The 22532-nt window shown below is 42.6% G+C and overlaps 1 protein-coding gene across 1 annotated transcript; it reads right to left on the reverse strand.

The window, feature by feature from the left end:
• Positions 1 to 11167: 11167 nt before the first annotated feature.
• Positions 11168 to 22457, reverse strand: LOC311501927 (palmitoyltransferase ZDHHC18-B-like). Its single transcript, XM_084563994.1, has 9 exons — positions 21643 to 22457; positions 20896 to 21056; positions 18111 to 18260; positions 17786 to 17923; positions 17462 to 17503; positions 16898 to 17040; positions 16507 to 16616; positions 14810 to 14912; positions 11168 to 11865 (listed from the first exon to the last, which is right to left on the reverse strand). Exons 1-9 carry the CDS (start codon positions 21894 to 21896, stop codon positions 11521 to 11523), a joined length of 1446 nt encoding a protein of 481 aa, XP_084420120.1. The 5' UTR covers positions 21897 to 22457; the 3' UTR covers positions 11168 to 11520.
• Between the last annotated feature and the right edge of the window lie 75 nt (positions 22458 to 22532).

The following is a 22532-nucleotide window of genomic DNA, read 5'->3' on the forward strand; positions in this document are numbered from 1 at the left end:
GACTTGACATTTCATTTAATATCTCATGTATGTTATGATGCACTATAGCCACTGAATTAAAAGTAAAGCCATATTCCCAACAAACTCACTGTTTCATTTTGCATTTCCTCAGCCTCATAGCATAATTGCTACGAGTCATATTTTAAAGTTTTCAGAAAACAAGAAAAAACACAATTTTTAGCAGGCACATTGGTGCCTGCTAAAAATGACTTAGGCGATTATGCTACGAGGCTAACAATTTGCATTTCCTACATTAAGTTACCTAGTTGTTCCCTTACTAAACGGTTAGCTTTGGTGGCTTCTAGATGCTAACAGTTGCGGTGTTCTCACAACTTACAGCTGATGTTGCCACCGAAAACACCAAGCATTTTGAGTTCACGACTGTCATAACCATCAGCTCCGTTTCCATTTTATACCAGCCTCGGTGTCCCTGACCAGGCTAACAGATGAGCTGGCGCTAGCCGGCTAATGTGCTCTGGCTAGTGGAAGAGAAACACAGTAACATCAAATTTTGAAAACCTGGTGACTCTGCTGCCTAGTGGGATATTATATTTATAGCTACTATAGTGCTATAAGCTACAGTTACAAACAGGTTACTACATCTTATCTTGCAATTATCACTTCCTAATAATCATAATTGTGGGAAACATATCTAATTGATTTTAAATATGGCAGAAATATGGAAAAGTTACCAGCACAATAACACAGGTGCACAGCAATAACTAACTGTTAATGGCAAAGTTAGAGTTCTTTAGTTTCTCTTTTTTGTCATCAGCCACAACATTAAAACCACTTACAGGAGAGGTAATCCCCTTATGACAATTCAATGTTCCACTGGGAAACTTTTGGGCCTGGCATTCATGTGGATGTTACTTAAACATGTAGCACCCACCTAGACCAGACCAGGCATCCCCACCCCATAGCAATGACACTCCTTAATGGCAGCAGCCATCCCCAGCAGGATGCTGCTTGACACAACACAAGAATGCTTTAGGAACAGCTCAAAAAATTTGAAAAACAGCACAAGGTGTTGACCTGGCCTCCAAATTCACTAGATCCCAAACTGATCAAGTATCTGTGGGATGATCCACAGAGGCCCCTCCAATCAACCCATAGGACCCAAAGGCCCCCCACTAACAACATTCTGTTGCCAGACACCACAGGACACCCTCAGAAGGCCCATGTCCATTCTCTGATGAGTCACAGCTGTTTTGGAGGCACAAGGGAGACCTACACAATATTAGGAAGGTGGTTGCAATGTTCTGAAATTTGTTAAAAGAGATTTCTGCCGTCTTGAGTTCTGCAAAAGTGAACACTCATGGGAAATGTTACAAATTCTAAAAACAGTACAGCCTCTCTTAGTAGTATAATCCAAGTCAAAAACTGCCTTCAACACAGGAAATCTGTTGAGCTATTTTTGCCTGTACAGCACAAGTAGTCAAGAGGCTGCATGTGATTTCTCGCAGCAGGAAAGAAAGCACCTTTTCACCTGAAAATTTAACCCCCCCTCACTCCCCCCCGTGGCCCAGTCTCTACATCCATTAAGCAGGATTTCATGCTGGCGGACCCCACACAGCGTTAGAGGCTGAACGGTTGGTGGTGAGGAGGTTGAGGTAATGCCAACCCATGTTGTAAAAATGCCCACAATTTATACAAATTGTACCACGAAAAAAAAAAAAAAAGACTGACACAGATTCTGTCTCAGTGTGGGGGACAAGCCAGAAGTTTGAAAGCTAATGAAAGAGGAAGGAGAAGTTATTCAGAAGCAACCAGACATGAAGTTCAAAATGAGAAATAAAGAATTCCGCTCTGTTCTGTTTCGATGTGTTTCAGCTTTCCAGCTGCTTGGGCTCCAGGTGCTTGATCCCAATCTCCATTTTCTTGCTGTCAGACTTTGATTATCAATCAGTGTTGAAGAAATGACAGCGAGACCAAACACTGCTAATGGATTCACAGACTGAAGAGGCGACAGTCACCATGCAATAGGATTGAATGAGCGGTGGATTTGTGGACTGAAGTCACACACTGAGAAAATCTCAATACAGTGAAAGCTCTCCAACAGCTGTGTTTTGGAAATATGACGAATCAACAGTTTCCTCCTGGGGAAGACAGCACAGACTGGAGGAATTTTAAAACTGTCTCTGCCAGAAATACAGTATGCAGTATAAACTACTGTCTAATACAGACGTCTGACTTCTGGGTCAGTTTTGGCAAGGTTTTTTTGGTGAAAATCTTACAGTTTTGGGTTGCAGCCAGATCTGTTTTGGCCATCTACCCAGACTTAACACTATTGCCCAGTTGTAATTAAGCCACTCATAGCTGTAATTACACTGCCAAATTCCTATTTGTGGTGTTACTTTGTGTACTTTAAACCATGGTTTCTGGATCTGAGAAGGTCATGTTGGAGTTGGCGCCAATACATGTAGAAAAAATATTTATTTTACTATAAATTTTGCTAGCCCTGCGATAGACTGGCGACCTGTCCAGGGTGCACCCCACCTTTCGCCCGATGACAGCTGGGATAGGCTCCATCATAACACTCCATCTAGATTTCATCATGGGTGTGTTTCAACTGATAAATAGAAACAAAACTGCATGCAACTGGAAATTCCCACAACCAATCAGAGCCTTTTTTGTTGTAAACAAATGTAACTCCACGGTGCTCAGATGACATGGATGACTCCGTCGCTACTGCTCTCATATAACAGCCTTATTCTAGCCCGAAAACCTAAGACACCGAGAAACCGAGAGTGACTCTTGCAATTCCTGGTTGTAACAAAGTTGTAAATCAACACTTTCTCGTGGTGAAATAGTTGTAATTTGTCTGCAACAACAATGCTGTAAGTTGATGCCATGGGGGAAAATAGCACGCTGTTTCTCCTTGTTTGTTTCTTTTAGTTGTACAACCCGGTTTCTTTAGCGTGCTTTGTGTGTACCTACAGTAGTTGGAAAAGAGTTACCCATTTTGGTAATTTAACATGGACAGATCTCTAATAACTAAATGAGGACTAATAGGCGGTTTAGGCTTCTGCATCAATTTGACGCAGAAGCTACGGCGACAGCCCAGACCATACGCAGACCTTAGCATCCGTAGCTGACGTGCACCTCCCCAGAAATGTAACTACTTGCCGCGGCGACGCAGACCACAAGAGCTGTGATTGGTCCGCTTGGTAGTAGTGTGTTTTCACTTTAGCATTTATGGCTACTTCTCCATCTCCACAATTCTGATTGTTCTGGATCGATAAAGATGGAACACATCAAGGAAAGGTTAACTGAGGAGGCAAAAGTTTCAGTCGCCACTGTTGAATGTGAAGCAGGAAGTAGAAAGTGAAGCAGGAAGTAGAAACAAAAATTAAGCCAACTGGCAAAAAAGACACAGCGTCGACTAGCGTTTGGGTGGCGTTGCTACAAAACAAGCCAGACTGATGTGCGCACAAGTATAAATGGCTCGCACAGGCGTAGGCTACGGTGTCTGTGTCCCGCAGTACCCTAAATGAGCCTTTACTCTGAGATAAATGCTAAGCTAGCATGCTAATGTGCCCACATGATCAGTTCTGAACACAAAGTACAGCTGCCGCTAATGGGAATATCAGTTCAGCATAAAAATTTGGAAAACTTAAGTTTTGACATGAGGGTGCCATTTGAGCTCTAGTCAAGGGATTATGAGGGGGACACATTTAAACCAGATTCCATGGCATTCAAGCCATTCTTGGTGGATCTGTAGGAGGAAGTTGGGCCAACAACAAATTGACAGACGACAACGTAAACCTGACAATAACTAATTAACGAAATAAATACATTGAAAAATAAATGAATAATTAATTATGAATGACCAGTCAAATCAGTTGTTTATACACAGACACTTCTTTCCAGCTCATTTCAGCTCATCATTTCAGACAGTCTAATCTTGCCATGTCAATGTTACACAATCATCTTGTTAATGTCAGAGTGGGAAACAGCTGAGCTCCTGTCACCTGTCATATCAGAGTCAGATTGATGAAAATTAACTGCACCTCCACTTACAGCCAGTTCTATTTCAACACAATACACAGACTAATATATTCCTTCTTGTTTTACGGCCTTTGAAGGATATATTCTGGATATATTCTGGATACATTCTGGAAAAGTTATATTGATTATAGTCCGTAAAGAGTCTTGTGGTGACATGTTGACGTTCTGGAAAAGGTCCCGTTCCTGCCCTTGATCATGACTTCAGTGCTGGCTGTATAGTGGCGCAAGAGGCCTGAACTTCTAATTGTGCGTCGGCCTCAGTGTGTGACGAAACGTTATCAGCGCCAAGAAGTGAATGCATAGTGAAGGGTGATGAAAAGTTTTAAAGCCTAATGTGCGGACAAAGACCCCACTCATTACGCAGAGAGAGAGGATCTCCCTGGCAACAGCGCCGTGTTTTCATGACACAGACATACGCGGCAGACAAGGAAGGGAGATCGGCTGTGTTGAGTGGCCGTTCTCCATAAACATTTATTTGTTCTTCCGAGGAACTCGTTAAACATGGCAGACTCTTTTGGCCTGGAGCAATCTAATTTGTCTTGAAATTCCAAAGAGCATATGGCGAGAGGGGTGCCCCGCTTCCCTTGTGAGTTTCACACATGAAGGACAGACGGGTAAAGTACTTGTTTGACAACAACAGTTGATATATGTAAAACCAATGACCACTCTTTTTCTAACTCTGTTTTGGTCACCAGTGTCTTCTAAGAAAAATATCTGGCTCTTAAGAAGATAAAAAAGTTCTGGATCATCCAAATGAAACTTAGACGAAGGTTAAGTTAGGAAGATCTATCCCCTCATGATCTGTTCCCCTCCAGTGAATGTGGGCTATTTCCTTATCTCTCCCATTTTCCCACACTGTCAAAACCAGTCCTTCCTCAATGTCTACTCCACTGCTTTCATCCTATCTGCCTGCCTTCTCCAACCCACTCACTTCCTCATCCCTCTTATATAAATTCACCATCATTCAGTCGCTTTGTCCCCAGGCCGTCTGTTGCGCAACGCTCCTCGTCCCCATCTCCACGGTCATCCCAAACAATCTCCATCAGAGGTCTCCATAAATGTCTCCACCAGCGTCTAGACTCCCAGGGGTCATGTCCCTATCTACCTTCACCGTTTGGGAATCCGATCTGTGACACCGTCTGGCTCTTCAGAGTCTAACTTCCAAACAATTAGCTTGCGTGTTCATATTTCCTCAGCTGCCTGTTTCCTGCAGCTGAAAACAAGACTGACAAGAGTAGTTCAGACTGAAGCAAAACGGAGCTGCAGGCCAGATACGGAGCAATGAACCTAAGCGTCCTGAAAGGAGGCTCCGCAAAGCTACAGTCAACTGCAGAGTTAAAAATAAGTCTTTATTCTACAAGTTCCTTTACATATACTCTCAACTCTCTAGCAGGTATGGGTTAATATGGCAGGTTAATTGATACATACTTCGGTGTTGCACAAGGTGGGCACAGTTGCGAGATGGGTACCTCCTCTGTAAAAGTGAGCTGCTGAGTTTATTGTTAATATCTTGTTTTTTTTTTTGTTGTTGTTGTTTTTGATGTGACTTGCACATTTTACATTACACATGATAATTTGATCCATTGCTAATATAAAAAACAAAAGATTTAAGCAGCTTTAAAGGAAAAAAGTATAGAAAATGGAAGAAATGAAGGAAGTAGTACGGAGTAGGAAGTAAGCTGCTAAACTAACTGCATATTTTCTTCCTATTCAGTTCATTTTGTGACCAACCACCAGCAACAATGCTGGCATTGATCGAAGCAAGTTTCTTTTTACGTTTTACCATCTGCGCATCAGAAACACCTGCCTGTTGTGTGGGGAAACGGCATTTTACAAGCTACAATCTTTCTCTCTTGTAAGATACGCCCATCAGCCACAACATTAAAACCACGGACAGAGACCAAAGAAACTCATAAGCTCATGTTCATCTGTTCTTTCAGCAATGTTTATGTACCTTGTGGCCTGTCATTGTGCTCTGTTCCAAATTCTTTAAAGTTCTTGTAAATGCAAAGCAAGGGGGAGAAGGTGCGCAGTGACGTTCAATGACACACCTTACTTCTGTTAGAGCCATACCATTGACATGGTGCAACAAAGGATGAAAACCTCCTGTCATGTGTGGAAAATTGTGGAGTGCAAAAATAGCATTATATAATGACAATACTAAGATGTCACAAGTACGGTATAGTATGCTGAATAATGTACAGGGCTGTCTGATAGCAGGGCTTCTGTTGTCACATCTCAGCTAGTGTTACTTTAATGCTAGTGACCACATTTATTCACAGTTGCTGCTTGCTGGTAATTTGTTTGTCAGCCTTTCTATCCTGAAGGACCCTGTATCGGGACTCAGAGGGAGTCTAAAAAGTAGGAATGGAGATGCAGAGGATGTTGCACACATTTTTTTTTTTTTTAAAAAAGCAGGCGAATCAAAGGCCCCTTGGTTTAACATCCATCCTGGGGAATCAACTGCAAATGGCCAGCAGTACAGGTGTGAAAACAACCAGGTTGCATTTGAGCAACCCGATCCCAGACAACATTTCGAGGTGGTCGTTTAATCAATGCACCCTGTGATTCTGTCATTAAAGATGTATCAGCATGTGGTTAATAATTGATGCGAACACGTTTATGTATAAGGAGCCGCATGGAGTTAAAGGGGAACTACTGTTTTTTACTGGACCTTATTTCTAGCATAAAATACGGTTGTTTACTCACCCATATAACTTGTAGATTATCCGGGGTCTGTAGATTGACCAACAGAACCCAGATGATGTCTTCTGACCTGGACGATGTCATGTCTGAGTTGTACTGCTAGTTTTTGCAACATGGCTGAATATTTTTCCGATTCTGAGGTTGTTGACGAACCATAGCAGTAGCAAATTACAGGTAAACAAACGGACCATCGCGGGTGCGCGCGCTGCTCAGAGATGACATCATCCAGGTCAGAAGACCCCGGATAATCTACAAGTTATATGGGTGAGTAAACGACCGTATTTTATGCTAGAAATAAGGCCCAGGTCTGTAGGTCAATCTACAGACCCCGGATGATGATAACAGGTAACTCTGGACTCAACGGGGAATAGCACTAGCGTATCATAACAAAACAGTGGCGAAATGAACGAGTTTCGCGGCAGATATAGGGTTATTTAGAGGCTGCGTCTTGGTGCCCTGTCACTCCCGCTATATGGATATATGTTGATCTAATTATTTCCTAAACGAGTGCAAATGACACAAACGTTATAGGGGTGAGTAAACGACCGTATTTTATGCTAGAAATAAGGTCCAGGTTGTAAAAAACAGTAGTTCCCCTTTAAGTTACTATTTCCTCAATAATAAACTAAGTCTCTAAAATAAGTGGCGTTAAGGTGAAGATCAATAAATTAATGATAACATGTGATTCCAGTGAGAGATTTCAGTTTGTTTCAAAACACAGATATTTTCCCCAGTCGTGACGCACGAACACAACTAACAGCTGTTCTTGGCTCTGATACAGCAGTAGTGATTCACTGGAGACAGACGCTGTTACACTGACCCCAAATCATGTTGGTGTAGTTGCATGTGTATTGCGAAACTGAGTCCGAACTGCGATCGGATTACCCCGGACGGATGTTAATGCAAAGTGTGAACAGGGCCTAAGATCAGATCAACCCACCACAGGAACTTTCCAAGGGGACAAAGAACTTTTTGAAGAACAGAAAAAAAAGCAGGCTCTGAAACAAGTTCCAGTTAGATTAAAAAAATAAATAAATAAAGTGAAAAGTCAGTTTCTTGATCTTTGTGGGGCAGGACTGGAAACAAATATCCAGAAAGGAATGAAAGACTGAAGAACTTTCTTAGACAGTTCCAACGTATTCATTTCCTTGAACTTATTGTTCTGTGGACTTTCAGGGGAAACAGACCTCCAAGAGCACCAAAGGCAATGCAACACTGGCCAAAAACCTCATGCTCTGGAATTTACTAGTTGATATTGATGAGATCTTTCTAGTGTTTTTTTTTCCCAGTCCATTAACGTGTCAGACTGCCTGAGTTACAAAGAACAGATCTGCTTATTGATTCTAAGAACAAATTTCTGGATTTGTTTCGCAGCTCTTTGTGGTTTTCTTGCTTTAACCACTCATTTGCCATTAACTGATGTAGATTACAGAAAAAGCAGCTCCTGTAGTTGAAACCAGTGCTGGTCGTTGGGAGCTGCTGATGAAAGGAAGAGCACAATTCATTCACCACTTTGGTCTCACGGTCAGCTGTGGAATTCAGACTAGCAACCACAAGGTCACACATCCACTTCTCCTTCTACTCTCAAGACCACCACAGCACCCAATTTTAACACACCCATCTGCTCCCCTGACTCACGTTTAGCTCTCAGACTTCATTCCAATAAATGCAAAGAGGCCGGCCTTACATTTTCTTCTCATTTGGCGAGAAGAAATTGTCTGTGAGGAGAAGCACAGAAGAAAAATAATTACCGGATCTTCAGTCTGAGACACGAGGACCGTGCTGGAAGCAGAAAGGTGTCCAAAGGTTTAGTTGGCTGTGACTCAATCAGCTGACTTCAGCTCATGCTCCGTCACTGCCATCTAGCGGTCATCTGCAGCACTCCACTGGCATTAAAGCAAACCAAACCTCTTTACTTCACTGAGCTTTATTTTCCTTTCTTTTTATTTTGGCAGAAGCATGGGCTTAGATAACGTTACAGATCACATAAGCACACGTCCCTCCTCATAAATGCATTGTTCTATTCACTGTCACCCTTCAACAGACGGTGTCAGGGCGACTTTTGACACGCACGTGAAGTGAAACTCTTTGGGTGAGCTACAGACGAACAGCATGCCTCAGTGTGTGTGATTTAGTGTTTGTCGGGATCAGTGCATTTTTTTATTTATTTTTTTTTGTGCAGCTATTGCCATCAGGTCACATATGTGGACGAACACGATATGTCACGTTGAACTTGCATATTGAATACCTAACCTACAGTACAGATTTCCACCTGAGAACGAACCAACACGTCTGCCGTTCAGACACACCTTAGATTTGTCAAAGCCTACAATAAAAATAAATAAATAAACAATTGCAGGGAAAAGAAAGAGACAAAAAGGTATTGCTGTTGCTGAGACAAAGTGAGTGTGAGCAGGTAGTGGACATCTGAAAGGAAGATTTAAATATAGCGATGATATTACAAGCAGAAATCACAAATGATGGTTCAGCTCTGAAACACAACAAAAAGCCGGTTTTAGACTTTGTACAATGTGATGTTTGAATAAAGACATAAAAAAAACTATTATATTGTAAAATACATCTTTAGTCGTTACCATGCAGTTGCATTCGCTACCACTTTTATAGCACATTGTTCTGATCAGTTAACATAATACAACCGATACACATTTAACCCACTGAGCCAGGTTAAAGGGAATATCCACACAAAATCCACACTGTGCAATCGTTTGAGATCAACGTCTTCAAACCAAGGCTGCTGCCTCACGTCAAGATATGAATATCCAGAAAACATGCTGAGACAAGGGCAGGTGGACTCTTCTTTTGTTTCTTCAAGGTGTTTCACCATTCATCCAAGCAGCTTCTTCAGTTCTAAAAGACTGGTGAGGAGTTGGAGTATAAATATCAACATCTGTGGATGTTACCCAACAGAAACTAGTGTCTGGAACAACCAGATTTGTACTTGTAGTTAGAGGAACTAACCCTAACGCTAACCCTGATTTCTTTTCCCAATGAATGCTACCCTAACAACCCATTAATGGCCAGAGATTCCAGTCTCAAGGCATCTGGCATTCATGTAGATGTTACTTAGATATGTACCACCCACCTAGACCAGACCAGGCACCCCCATCTCATAGCAATGACACTCCTTGATGAAACCAGCAGGATGCAGCCTGACACAGACACACACACACAAAAACACTTTAGGAACAACTCAAAAGACATGAAAAACAGCACAAGGTGTTGACCTGGCCTCCAAATTCACAGGATCCCAAACTGATCAAGTATCTGTGGGATGATCCACAGAGGCCCCCACTAACACTGTTCCCAGACACCACAGGACACCCTCAGAAGGCCCATGTCCATTCTCTGATCAGTCTGTTTTGGAGGCACAAGGGAGACCTTCACAATATTGGTTATAATGTTGTGGCTGATCGGTGTATCTCAGTCCACTTCCCCTGATCAGAGAGGGTTTTCCCAATTTGGCATAGATGGCTTTATTTACTCCTCTTCCAAACATCTGTCTTCTCTGGTTAAAATGTTGATGTTGTTGTCCCCAAAGACAGACTAGAGGGGGTAGTTGAGAGTTGAGAGAGCAATCACTGGGGAAGAGAGACAGGATCAAAATCATTTCTTCCAAGTACAGGTAAGAATCTGGTCATTAACAGACACAGTCATGTGAGTTTCTGATGGGTACCACCCAGATATGTTCTTATTTAAACTCCAACTCCCCACCAGGCTGTTAGAGCAGAAGAAGCTACTTGGATTAGTGGAGAAACAACTTCTAGAAACTCAACAACCCCAGTGGCCCTTGTTTCAACTTGCTTTGTTTGGATGAACCATGACCTGGATGACTGGGAACCTTCACAGACATGTCAAGATATGAATTTATATTGGCATCACGTGAATCTTTTGAAAATCCTGAAAAGCAAAACTTCCTGAACTCAAGGGGCCCATATCATTTTTTTTCCCGAGCCACTGCAGATGTACAGATGTGAAACCCAAAAAAAAACAAACAGTCAGAGTAATCTCAGTCTGCCAGACATCAAGTTCAGACATCAGCATAACACTGCTAAGAGTCTCTCTGATAAGGAACACTGAAGGCGTTGTGGAGGACCAGATCTCTACCAGAATGTTAGTCTGTCCCCCTTCTGTACGTCCACGTGAGTCCGTCTTGAGCTCAGGGCCCAAGACGCAAAGTCCATGTGTCCCGGAAAAATTCCACAACTTGTTCCATTATTCACAGCCTATAACACATTAAGATGACGTTATCAGTGCAACCTCTGTATCTGCTGTTCATCTTAAGGAGAACCTGGCTCAGGTTCATATTATAAACCGAGTGTTGACATACTGGATGTGAATTCTAAATCTGTGATCGATTTTCCCTTCAAGAGCAGCCTTTCTTTTTACAGCTGAATATAATTCTGAGCTCTCTCGCCTCCAGCTTTTCAAGCTGTTACATTAAAGCCACCGTTTCACAATATTTGGTGAATGTGACATGCTGGTAAATTTCATGTTTTACACGACAATCATCAAAAAGACACGTGGCTCACAGCACTTCTTACACCCTAAAGATTTTTATGTGCTTTCTACGTTGCATCCAGAACTATCTCCTGGTCTGCCCTTGTGTTCCTATGTCCTCTGCAGACTGACCACACTACAGCATACCTTTGTGATTGTCAACAACCAGAACCAGGAGTTTCCGAGAACCAACAGCAATAAGGAAAAACGTTGCATCACTTGGATCTGACTGTTACAGCATGCAAGCTTCAAACGGCGCGTATTTTCACTTGAGAAAGCCGTCAGTCAGTGCAGCGGGGCGAAGCTGGCACCTTTTTGGCCCTTGGCTTTAGCGTCCAGAGACGTAGGGGGAACGGGGGCATCAAAGGCGGGGTTGGGAATATGCAGAGCCGCTCGTTTGCATTTCTTTGAGCGAGTCTTGGTGTGCCGTGGCGGAGAGGTGTCACAGTGGGGGCTGGACGCGTGGTGGGCCCCGCAGCCCGCGGGCAGCTCCGGCGAGGGGTCGGGGTTCACCGCGGGGCTGCTGTCCGGGCAGGGATGAGATGTCTGAGGTTTCCCCTGAGGACACGAGGTGGACAGGAGCGGGGAGAGCGCGGCCGATTCCAGCAGGCCTTTAGTTCCCTGTGTGCACTGAAGAGACGGGGGCCAGTGCAAGGAGGAAGATGGGTAGTAAAAAAAAAGACAAGAAGTAATGAGATAAGCCAGTGAAGTTAACACGACGAACAGCAGGGTGTTAAATCTGTAAATACGGCACCAGCTGTGCAGGATGACTCGAAGGATTATTACTTGGAGTGCATGCGGCCTGCAGGGTGATATAAAGCAGGACATCCAAGTGTTTCATGCCACAGACTGTTGAATGCATGCATATTACATCTAGGAAATCTGATCAAAATTTTGATTTAGCCCAAGAACAAAAAAAAGAATATCACCTCTTCACTAAAGTTTGGCGCTAACGGTCGTGCCGAGTTTCTGAACAAACGTGTTAGTTACACTATTTACATGGTGGGACACGGTGATGTCAACGCCACAGTTAGCAGCAATCCTGCTCAACCTCTGCTCAGCGACTCAACCAGAGCCACTGTTACTTCAGAGTCCTGCAGCTGGTGGGTATCAAGCAACCTCAAGAGCACATCTGCAGCCCCCCAGCTCCAAGAGTAAAATACGGCACACAAAAACCTGAACAGAGCTGCGGTTGAGTCATAATGCTTGGTGCTATGAGCAAACCCGCCTCAATAGAAAAGGTACAAATGCAAATTTTAAACATGTTTAAAACTACAATGCATCCAGACTAATGGATACATACAAAGTAAAACCTTGGTAGAAATGGCCTCAGTTGAAATGACATGATTGAAGATGCTGCTGCCATTTATAGTGTTGAACAACTTCCTGTCCCTAAACTTAAAAATATTATAGCTGATGTTATAATGGGTCAGGGTGATGAGATTATACTCATTTTAGTGACAGTAAATGTATGCAGTATGCTCTATATTTCTATATTTAATTCACTGAGCATGGCAGTGAATGAATAAAGCCATGCAGGAACGTCGCAGCCAGCTAATAGGACATGCAAAGACACTCTACACTCACTCTCCCTTTCTCTGAACAGGCTTACCAAGCTCAAGGCCCGCCTTTCCTGCTCTAACAGCAGCTAATCATCCAGTGCAGGACACTGCAAAGTCCAGACACTTCTCCTCCTAGCGTGGGTGGCGGAGAACAGGCACAGAGACACACCACAGACACAACAGTGAGTCAGGACTGGACGAACAGATGCACCCGGAGCAGAGTGTCGATACTGGGATTTTCTCTCTTTGGTGGAAGTCCAAGATGTGAAATGAGATGATGGAGGAACAAAACTATGAAAAATGAGTGCACACAGGTGATGAACTGAATAAGACAAATGTTTAATTTGTATATATCTGGATACTGGCAAAAGAGAACTCCATAAAACAAGAAACAAATGAAACGAATGCATGAAACCTTTTATGTGCACACAGACGTGAGAGCAGGAGAAAGAAAACAACACAAAAAAAGATGCAGAAAAAGCTTTCCATACAGCGTCACCAGCGTATGAATAGAATTTTAAAGACTTCATACAGGCTCACCAAATCAGTAACAAAATAAATGTCGATAAAGACTTGAAACACTGACTCCAGTTTCAGCTGGCTTTACACGTAGAGATTAAAAAAAAAAAAAAAAGGTCAAGTTCCTTTAGTGTAAACAAAAGAGAGCTGCTCGTGTTCCTAAATGTCAAACAGCAGCTATTTGACGTGAGATTACTGTGGCTCAGGCTGCGACTCTCTCCGAACCGCAGATGTGCCTTGTAAACAAAAGTTGCCGTTCAACTCTCCAGGTATCTTTTTATATCCCTTGCTGTCAGGGAGAACAACAAGAGAGACACTCTGTGAGGAGGATGATGAAGAGGAGGAGGAGGAGGAGCAGCTGCTCTCCAAACACCCTGAGCTGGCATACAGTGCTGCACTGGAACAAAATACTGAGGTATAAATGGCAATAAGTATTTTTAAAGCTTCTGTCAAAACACAATATGTGCATTTCCATGAGGTAAACATAAAAGTGCAGGTGGTTAAGCTCAACAGACTGAGAGGCCAACAGCCAGTTAAACATACAGTACCTTATTAAATCCATCTGCAAAGGAACAGTTCTACTTATTTACTTTCACATGTCTGTGTGCTTAAAATAACTTGCTACCATGCTAAAGCTGGTAGCAAGTTAGGTTAGCTTAGCATGGAGACGTGAAACAGGCTCTGTCCCAAAATGAAACAAAGAGAACAATGAATATTAGATTAAATCTAGGGACGTTGCGTGTTCCCTTTTGAGGAATACATTTGAATCAAGTAATATTTCCACTGACATCATGCAACATAAAACCAAACAAGGTTATTCAATTTCCTGTTAAGCACTGGTGACGCAAACAAGCTTTAGATGTGTTATAGGTGAGGTTTTCTTCCACTTTTACATGAAGCCGAGTTAAAGGCTTTAAAACTCTGCCTCTTTTCTTTGAAACCAGAAATAGAACAATCTTCCTCTCACGGAGAACAAGCTGGCGTCATACACGCTCTTACTGTTACCCTTGGGATGGTTTGTCACTGCAGTCCTACTAGATGTGGTACAGCCAGTAGGTCTCACGGCTGCTTAACTGACATTGCCGTGTCAGTTTGCTGATGGGTTAGTTATATAAGATAGCTTTAATCCTGAGATCAGCCTTTTCATCTTCTTTTTCACAAAGGAAAAATCCCTGAACTATGCTGAACTGCTCCTTTGACTTGAAAACAGGGAGCCTGTTTTATTGTACATCTGATGAAAAAAATGGTAATTTAAAGTCTTATTAGCGCTTACAAATTAATATTTATATCAATATTGACTTTAGCGTAAACACACAGGGGATTAACCTTTACACAACGGTTAACAACAGGCAGCAGACAGATGTTGGGTTGGACTACAGCAGGCAACAAGACTTCTCTCAGGCAAAGGAAGAGTTGTGGTGGGAGTCAGGGGGTTCAGGCACAGGAGAAGGGGATTCCTGCAAGTCAAAAGCCAGCTGAGAGGATCCTCCTACCACGTTTATCTCGCTTTTGGCGACCAGGGTGGGAAGCTCGATGTCGGGGCCGCCAGTCTGGGCGGACTCATCTGCGGGCAGGAATCCTCGTCTGTCGATCAAGCTGAAGCGGCACATGAAAGACAAGCGGGTTCAGGTTATTGGTAGGAAAATAGCCAATCGACTAGAAAAGTCGCTGAAAAAGGAATCTACGAATATTTTAGATAACGTTTCAATATGAAACAGTACTTTGTTAATTACTTTAAAAACTTAGAAAGCAGCCTGTACCCGGTATAGTTTACAGACAGTGACTGAATGTGTCTCAATACACACTGCTTGCATACCGAGTTATGCTTAACACTACACTGTACCTGTCTGATAAAACCATAGCTGATGCAGTTTGGAGTTTAATTACTATTTAAAAGGTACAAGTTTATAAAAATGTTAAACGAGATTCTTTGGCCACTAGGGGGCAGCAGAAGCAAGTTGTAGATGGAGAAATGACATTGAATCACCTTTTAGATGATCTTGCAAACTAGTTGGAAAAACAGTTGCTTATGTACACCCAGCAGTTACTGAGCAACAATATCATTCACTTGCGTCCACATGGTGAATTTTAGTTCAGTGTTTGCTTTCCCCATAGCTCTGTTTTTGGTCTTGTCCAACACCAGAGGGAAATATCGGTCTCCTTAGCAGCTAAATGCTTCACTACCTGTGTCTGCTGTTTATTGTTTTTAAAGCCTTTCTCTGAGAACAGCTCGCTGCTGTGTCTGCCAACAGCACCATGAGAGAAGTTACAGCGAACGAAAACTTTAAAGACCCTGTTCAGACCTGGTTATTTGAGTAACCACCAGCTTAACATACAGGTGTGAAAATACCCACGAGGCACCGAGGATGCGTATGAATGATCCGGCGTCAGACCACATTCCTTAGTGTGGTAGTGTGAACACACAATGAATCCGGGGTCACATTAAAGACCACCTCCTTAGCAGGGGAGCTCTTGTCTCAATAGAAATAAACACACAACTGCTATTTTTGAATGATGGACAGAAAAAAAAGTGTTATGTCTTTTCAGTAGTAATGAGAGCCTTTTGATTTAGCTGTGTTTCATTTATTAAAAGCACGTACCACCACGTGGCTAGTTATCAATGCGATCATGCAGATGTACGCAAAGAAACCGTGATGAGTGAAGTTGGACTGTCTCTGTAATGACCAGTGTCTTTATTACTGACCGTTTTCTTTCATCGCTCCAAACAAGACAGGAGTGACATCAATAACTGTATGGAAGTTTCCAGGGTTCAAATTACAACCTGAGCTTTGTGCAGGTTATAAAATAACTGATATGAGGGCAGGGATAATCTGAGTGCCTAAATAAAAGCTTGATGTATGTGTGTGTGCTTTTAGTGAACAAGAGACTCCACGGCTTCTTGCAAAATTTGTCCCCAATGTCAGTGTTTATTTGCATGCAGAGCGTGAGCTGTGATCGGATCTTGCAATGCATTTGGAGATGCGTTTAAAATGTCATGTGTGACCACAGTATTTTTACCTGGTTGCTTGCATAGATCCAAAGCTATAGCAGCTGAGCTAAAATAATTCTTTGTGGGTGTTACAGTACAACCGACCACTTTCACATTGTTACTTGATAAGCGATCATTATAAAATAATCAGTTACTTCATAATGACAGTCTATTCCTTTGTGGGTGAGATTTAGGACTAACCTGGGTGGCATGGGCGCACAGAGCACAGAACAACAGTTGACAAAGATGTTTCTATGACTGTATGGGTTGGTGACATCTTCTCCACTCTTCCCTGACCAGGAACCTTTAATCTATAAAAAAATAAATAAATAAATAAATTAAAAAAAAAACATTTTAGTAGAATCATTTCCTCCAGGCAGCATTTGTTCTCTCTGGCAATCGGTTATTTGTTTGCAATTACTTAACTGAATGTGAACTTTGATAAGTACTAACTAAAAGCATCAGAAACACACTCCCTTAGATCAACAGAAGATATAAAAGTGTGTACATCCCAAAACAAAAATGCCACCAAATGGAGCAAAGACGCAAACACTTCAATGTGCTCCAACATCCATATCAAGGCAGTACTCACGTCTTCATTGGTGGTCAGATTGGAAGCCACCAGGTATGTATGGAAGCCTGAGAGGCCCAAGATGGACCAGACTGAGAAGAAACAGATGACCAGCTCCACCGCAGTGAAAGGTTGGGTCAAGGAGAGCATCATTATAGAGGTAACTATTTGTGATATGGCCAAGAAAGAAAATCTTGTGTTTTTGTGGTCAATTATTGTTTTCTCTCTGTATAAACTGAAGACAAAATGTAGTTAAAATTATTTTGTGAAACTCCCCCAAAAATCAGTGGGTTTATCTGTAGTAAAAGTGTAATTTAAGCTCTTTCAGAGGGGCCACTGTAAAGCGTTTTACTGCCACACAGGAAATAAGTGAAAATGTTAATCAGGGTTGCCTTATATCTCTTTAATGTCAGATTTTGCGAAACCCTTTTCTATTCATCTAACTTCCTTTCTTCTGACTTATTTTGCCCATCCACTGCAGCACTAGTTGGAGGACGGACAAATAAGGAAAGAAGAACACATTGACAGTCTCTGTTCGCTCGAGAAAGCTTAAAAACATTGCCAGGAATGGATATCTGCCGGGACTTTCTTGAAGGGCAAACACCAGACCTTTCCCGCCTTGAGCCCCTGAAAGAGAAAAAAATAAACAATGTCACCAGGCGCCATTAAAAAGACATTTGGATTTCCAACCTTTAAATTTGCCATGTCATTTCCCTGATATCCAGAGCAGCAATACAGCACCTTGGAAAACACACACATTTTCTTATCAGACACTTAAGCTGCTGTAGTAAACCCCACCCGTCCAGTAGCCCCAGTGACACAAAACAAACAGTTACTGGCAGGTGGCAGTAACATTCTTGACCGTTGTCCAATCGTAAACCGCCTGCACATGAGAGCAATATAACATACTCAGTGCTAGATGTGTGGTCACGCAGCCGAAGATGAACGCCGTCAGGAAGGAGAGGGACACGATGAAGGTGTAGAAGAAACGGTAGTTGCGTTTCCCTACACAGTTCCCCACCCAGGGGCAGTGATGGTCGAATCTCTCTGAAGGATGAACGCAGAATTAAAAGTGGGTCAGCGACATTAGAATTTAAAGGGACGTCTAAGTCGTTTGGAAAATAATCTAAATAGACTAATGGAATGTATGGAAGCCTGTTCACTGTGGGAACATGAAGCCTCTATTATTTATGGGCGGTAAATGTCACGGTATCAGTGTGTGTCCACAGCTCACCCACACAGTTGTCACACAGGCTGCAGTGGGAGGTGCGTGGAGGTCGGAACATCTTGCAGGTGAAGCAGTACTTTAGCTTCACCACCTGCTGGTTGATGAGGACTTCCTTGGTGCGCGGTGGAGGCCGATAGCTGGTGTTCCCAGTGTCGTCTAGAAGAGAGAGTCACAGTCTATTATTCTAAATGTTGTTGACTTTAAAGCCTTTAAATGCAGCCCTGCAGATTATTTTCTCAATTTACTGAGTGTCAGAAATTGATGACAAATGTAGATAAATGTCGTAAATTCGGCATATTCATTTCAGTTAGGAATCATGCAAGACACATATGCTTTGCACAGAGTTCAATCTGTCTGAACCTAAAAAAAAAAAAAAATAAATAAAAAAGACTGAATTCAATCAAACTAGCCCCAGCAGTGATGCACAGAGCTCTAACCCTTGTTAGCCTGGGAAACAGATAAAACTGAGAGTCATGTTTAATTCGCTTTAGCCAAATGCTGCCTGGCCCGATTAATGTTCAGATATCCACTTGACCTTGCCCGTGCCAGGCACAGCCACAATTGTTTCTCAAATATGATGTTGCTTTGATAAGATTACTGTACAGAGTAGTGCCATCGAGGCACTTAAGAAACCCATATGGTGATTCCGCAGACTACCGCCCGATAATGCCTTGTTGTTCTGTGCATTTGTCTAGAAATGTCGGATCAAACCATTGTAATTTTTCTGTCCAACTTACTTTCTCCGTGAAATCGGGTCTGACCACATTATTTGGGAGTGATAGATTACACCCTCAGCATTCTTAAGGTGTAAACTTTAAACTGACTACTGCCCGATAATAGCCTGACATGAAAGTCTCAGGAATTGGTGTGTAGCTGACAACAAACAACGCCTCATAAAATGACTAACCTGCCAAAAATGTTTTAATAGTCTCTCACTTTGTGGGACAGCTTCAACAACCCATCTGTGACATTGGAGCAGACTTCCTTTTCATTTTCCAAGCACAACACAGTGAAGTGAAACACAGACTAATATGTGGACAAACCATGAAGTCCTCTTCGTGCGACCCTCTTGGCTTTTTTTTGTTTTTTAACATCAGGCAGACAGTATCATCTATACTTTTTCAAATGCCATCGTCAATGAAATACCGTTCTTGTTTTCAGTAGCTGGTAACTGTCAGTCCCCTCCCTGATGGCATCAAGCATGTTGTGAAAGACAGCTAGTTAGCTGATTAGTCAGAGGACCAACATGCATGTGTCTCTGCCAACTCGCGGAAACAGTGACTCTATAATTACATAATCTGACACAGAGACCGCCTTATTACGGTAAAATAGACAGAATCTGGCATTGTGGGTGCAGCTTTGCCCAATGTCAGGTCCAATTAGCTGAAGTAATGGCACGATCAGACTAAACTTTTCCTTCTAATCATGTCTCCCTCCTGGTGGTGAACTGATCCACATCTCCTTTCGCTCCATGCACAGTCCAACATGAGTGAAGAATTTCTCCTGCATCCTCTTACAAGGCTCGGAATTCCTTTTCGCATCCCATAGAGAAGCAGTACAGAAGACAAAGCTGCATTTATAAAAATCTGATTTATTTGCACATTTTTATTCCTCCGTGCCTCCATAACAACAATCACACAAACGAGACTAAGACCTTCCAGAGACCTTCGTTTTACAGCCAACACTGGGTTCTATTGAGCGTTCCAGTGAGGTATAATGCAGAATATTAGCAGCCTGGAAGTTTCTCACCTGAACAGAATGCACTTATTATTTTTCCTGCAATGTAGTGTCAAAACTCGTACTACAACACTTCTTATTGGCAGGAAATAAAAAGAAGAAGAATTGCACTGACACATCTCAAACACCTGCTTAGAATTAATATGTAATTGGGATCGTTCAAAGACACATGTTAGGAGAGTACCGATCCAAACATCATGTCTGGAATATTTCCTTAAAGACAGGGCGCTAGGTAAACGCTCACTGCCAAAGTCTTTGTTTCAAAAATAGCTGAAGCACCGGCAGAACTGTTGGATAACACGAACAGCTTACATCACTGCCTAAACTTCGGTCACGAGTAGGAGTTTCCAAGGTGCACAGTTGACAGTGAAGTCATTATATTGAAAGAAGACATTTGGAAAGGAGATACACTGTTGGCAAGGCATTAAAACTGTTGATGGAGGGTTTGGAACAGGTCTGAAGTGTAACAAGGCCAGACTGGGGGAAAAAGGAATCTGCACAGAACCCTGTCAAAAGTCTTTGAATATTTCAGTCCAAATTTAGAAAGCAGTAGGACACCTTTTTCTCTAGAGAATTAGCCCTAATGGCAGCCAATTTGACATTCATTACAATGAGTCATGGCAAATTCTACTCAGGGCCTCTAACGCGTTGAGGGTTTCATTACCACTGAAAAGATCTGGCAGCAGCGCGCCTGTAAAAATACAACTTAAATGTTTTGTTTTGGAGTATAATAGGCAGGGGCAGCAGACGATGCCTTCAAACTTAACTGTGACCTGCGTTTAAAGCTAAAATAAACCGGAGCAAAAACATATTGAAGGCAATTGAGCCATGTGTAATGTGCAATAAATAACCTGAGCATAAGTAGTTAGAGGGCAAAGTCCCTTCAGGAAACATAAATGCCACATAGAGAGCTTTAGTGCCAAACTTGGGTCTAAATTCAGTGCCATAAACTGGCAGAAATACCACACTAGGGACAAAATTTTACATTACTGGGTATGAATGTCAAGAGCAGTTCAGATGTTACAACCGCAGCTGCGCCTGACATAGCCCTTACCGATCTGTTTCTCGATGTCCGCAGCCTCATCTGGCGTCGCTCTGGGCAGGATGCCGGGGTCGGTGAAGCTGGTCTGGAGCAGGGTGATGACCACAAAAACAAACAGGAGTCCTCCAATAACAGGTATGCAGCTGGTCAGGTGTTTGACCAGGAAGGGGCAGCTGGGACGTGGAGCAACCACAGACAGGCAGAGGATGAATAATCAAAGCATGCTGATCATATCAAAGGCAATGCCCTGTTTCATACAACTGAGCCAGTCATAATTTGAACCCAGTGAGGAATCTAATTTTAATTAACATTTAGTGGTTTTAATCACAGTCAGAACCCCTGGAGACAGAACACACTTTTCACTCGGCAGTGGCAGAAAAGATATCAGTCCCTTTACATTCAATCATTTTAATGAACAACCACAGTGGATATTCACAGGGTGCAGGGAATGATGTGTCAAATGGAGCTTGGGTATGTGCTTGATTGTGCCCAGACTACACCAAGAAATCTCGCCTATTTAAGAACAACTGCGTAACACTAAAATGTTTGTTTTTGTAGAATAACAATAAAGACATATTATGAATAATTATGACCAGCTCTACAGTTCGGCATAGATTTTATACACCAAACAAGAGTCAGTAAATAAAATGTCAATTTAAATAGCTGGTTTCCCCTCAGACTTCTCTTTGAAAACATGCACTTGGACGCCTGAACTTGCATAACAAAATTGTGAAACTGTAAAGAAATGTATATACTCACTCAAATATAAAGAATAGAACACTTGTGACGAGGATAAGGCCCAGGGTGAGGGGCAGGACCCCACTCTGCCGGGCCAGGATGATGCGTCCATCGCAGTAGAAGCGATTCTTTCCGGGGAAAACTTCCCACTTTCTCCTGGGTGTCTTCGGCTCCTTTTTTTTCTCGGAGTCGGTGCCATGATGGGGTGGAGGGGTCGGGGTGGGCGTCGGTAGTGCCTGCGGGTCGATTTGCTGATACTCGCAGTTTTTCATCATGTATCACCGAGTTTGGCTTCTCCGTCCCAACACGGACAACCGGGGCATTTGTTCAGCGACCGACAGCATCACTGAGCCCCGTTTATTCTGAGGCAGCCGAGCGCAGCAAATGTCGTCATTCCACGGAGAAGACAAGCTAATCCGACACTACGGGTTTTCAATAAATAACCCTGAGACCCCGAGCCTGTAATCACATCCCTGTCACTTTCCATGCCTCCTCGTTTATTCATATTTAAGTCTGTATACGGAGCACATATTCAAGCGATAACTCACTAGCCATCGTTAGCTCCTTAGCTGTTCCATTCACAATAGCCTCGTCCAGCTGCGGAGTATTTAACGTCAGTAAACCCAAAGTACCATTGCCCCCGCTAGCTAGTTAGCTTGCTCTACTTGGATATTTAAGCCAGCCTTCGAACTAAGGTCCAGCGACTCTGTATGAATAAATTAAGTGACACACACAACTTATTATTTTTGGTGGATATAGTTCTACCAATTGTCCGTGCACATTCGTGACAATCTGGTAAACTACGTTTCCATTAAACGACACGTCCGGGCGAATTGCTAAATTGTCCAACAACACAGACATTGGTATTTCCGGTTTGTTTTTATTTTTAAATAAATATCATATTAAAATAT

This window comes from Chelon labrosus, assembly GCF_963514085.1.
Source record: "Chelon labrosus genome assembly, chromosome: 16".
Lineage (NCBI taxonomy): Eukaryota > Metazoa > Chordata > Actinopteri > Mugiliformes > Mugilidae > Chelon > Chelon labrosus.

Coding starts and splice junctions, on each gene's coding strand:
- LOC311501927 (XM_084563994.1), bottom strand. CDS start 21,896: ATGATGAAAAACTGCGAGTATCAGCAAATCGACCCGCAGGCACTACCG. Junction 21,057..21,642: donor GTTCTATTCTTTATATTTGA/GTGAGTATATAC, acceptor TCCACGTCCCAG/CTGCCCCTTCCTGGTCAAAC. Junction 17,504..17,785: donor GACCACACATCTAGCACTGA/GTATGTTATATT, acceptor TTTCTCTTTCAG/GGGCTCAAGGCGGGAAAGGT.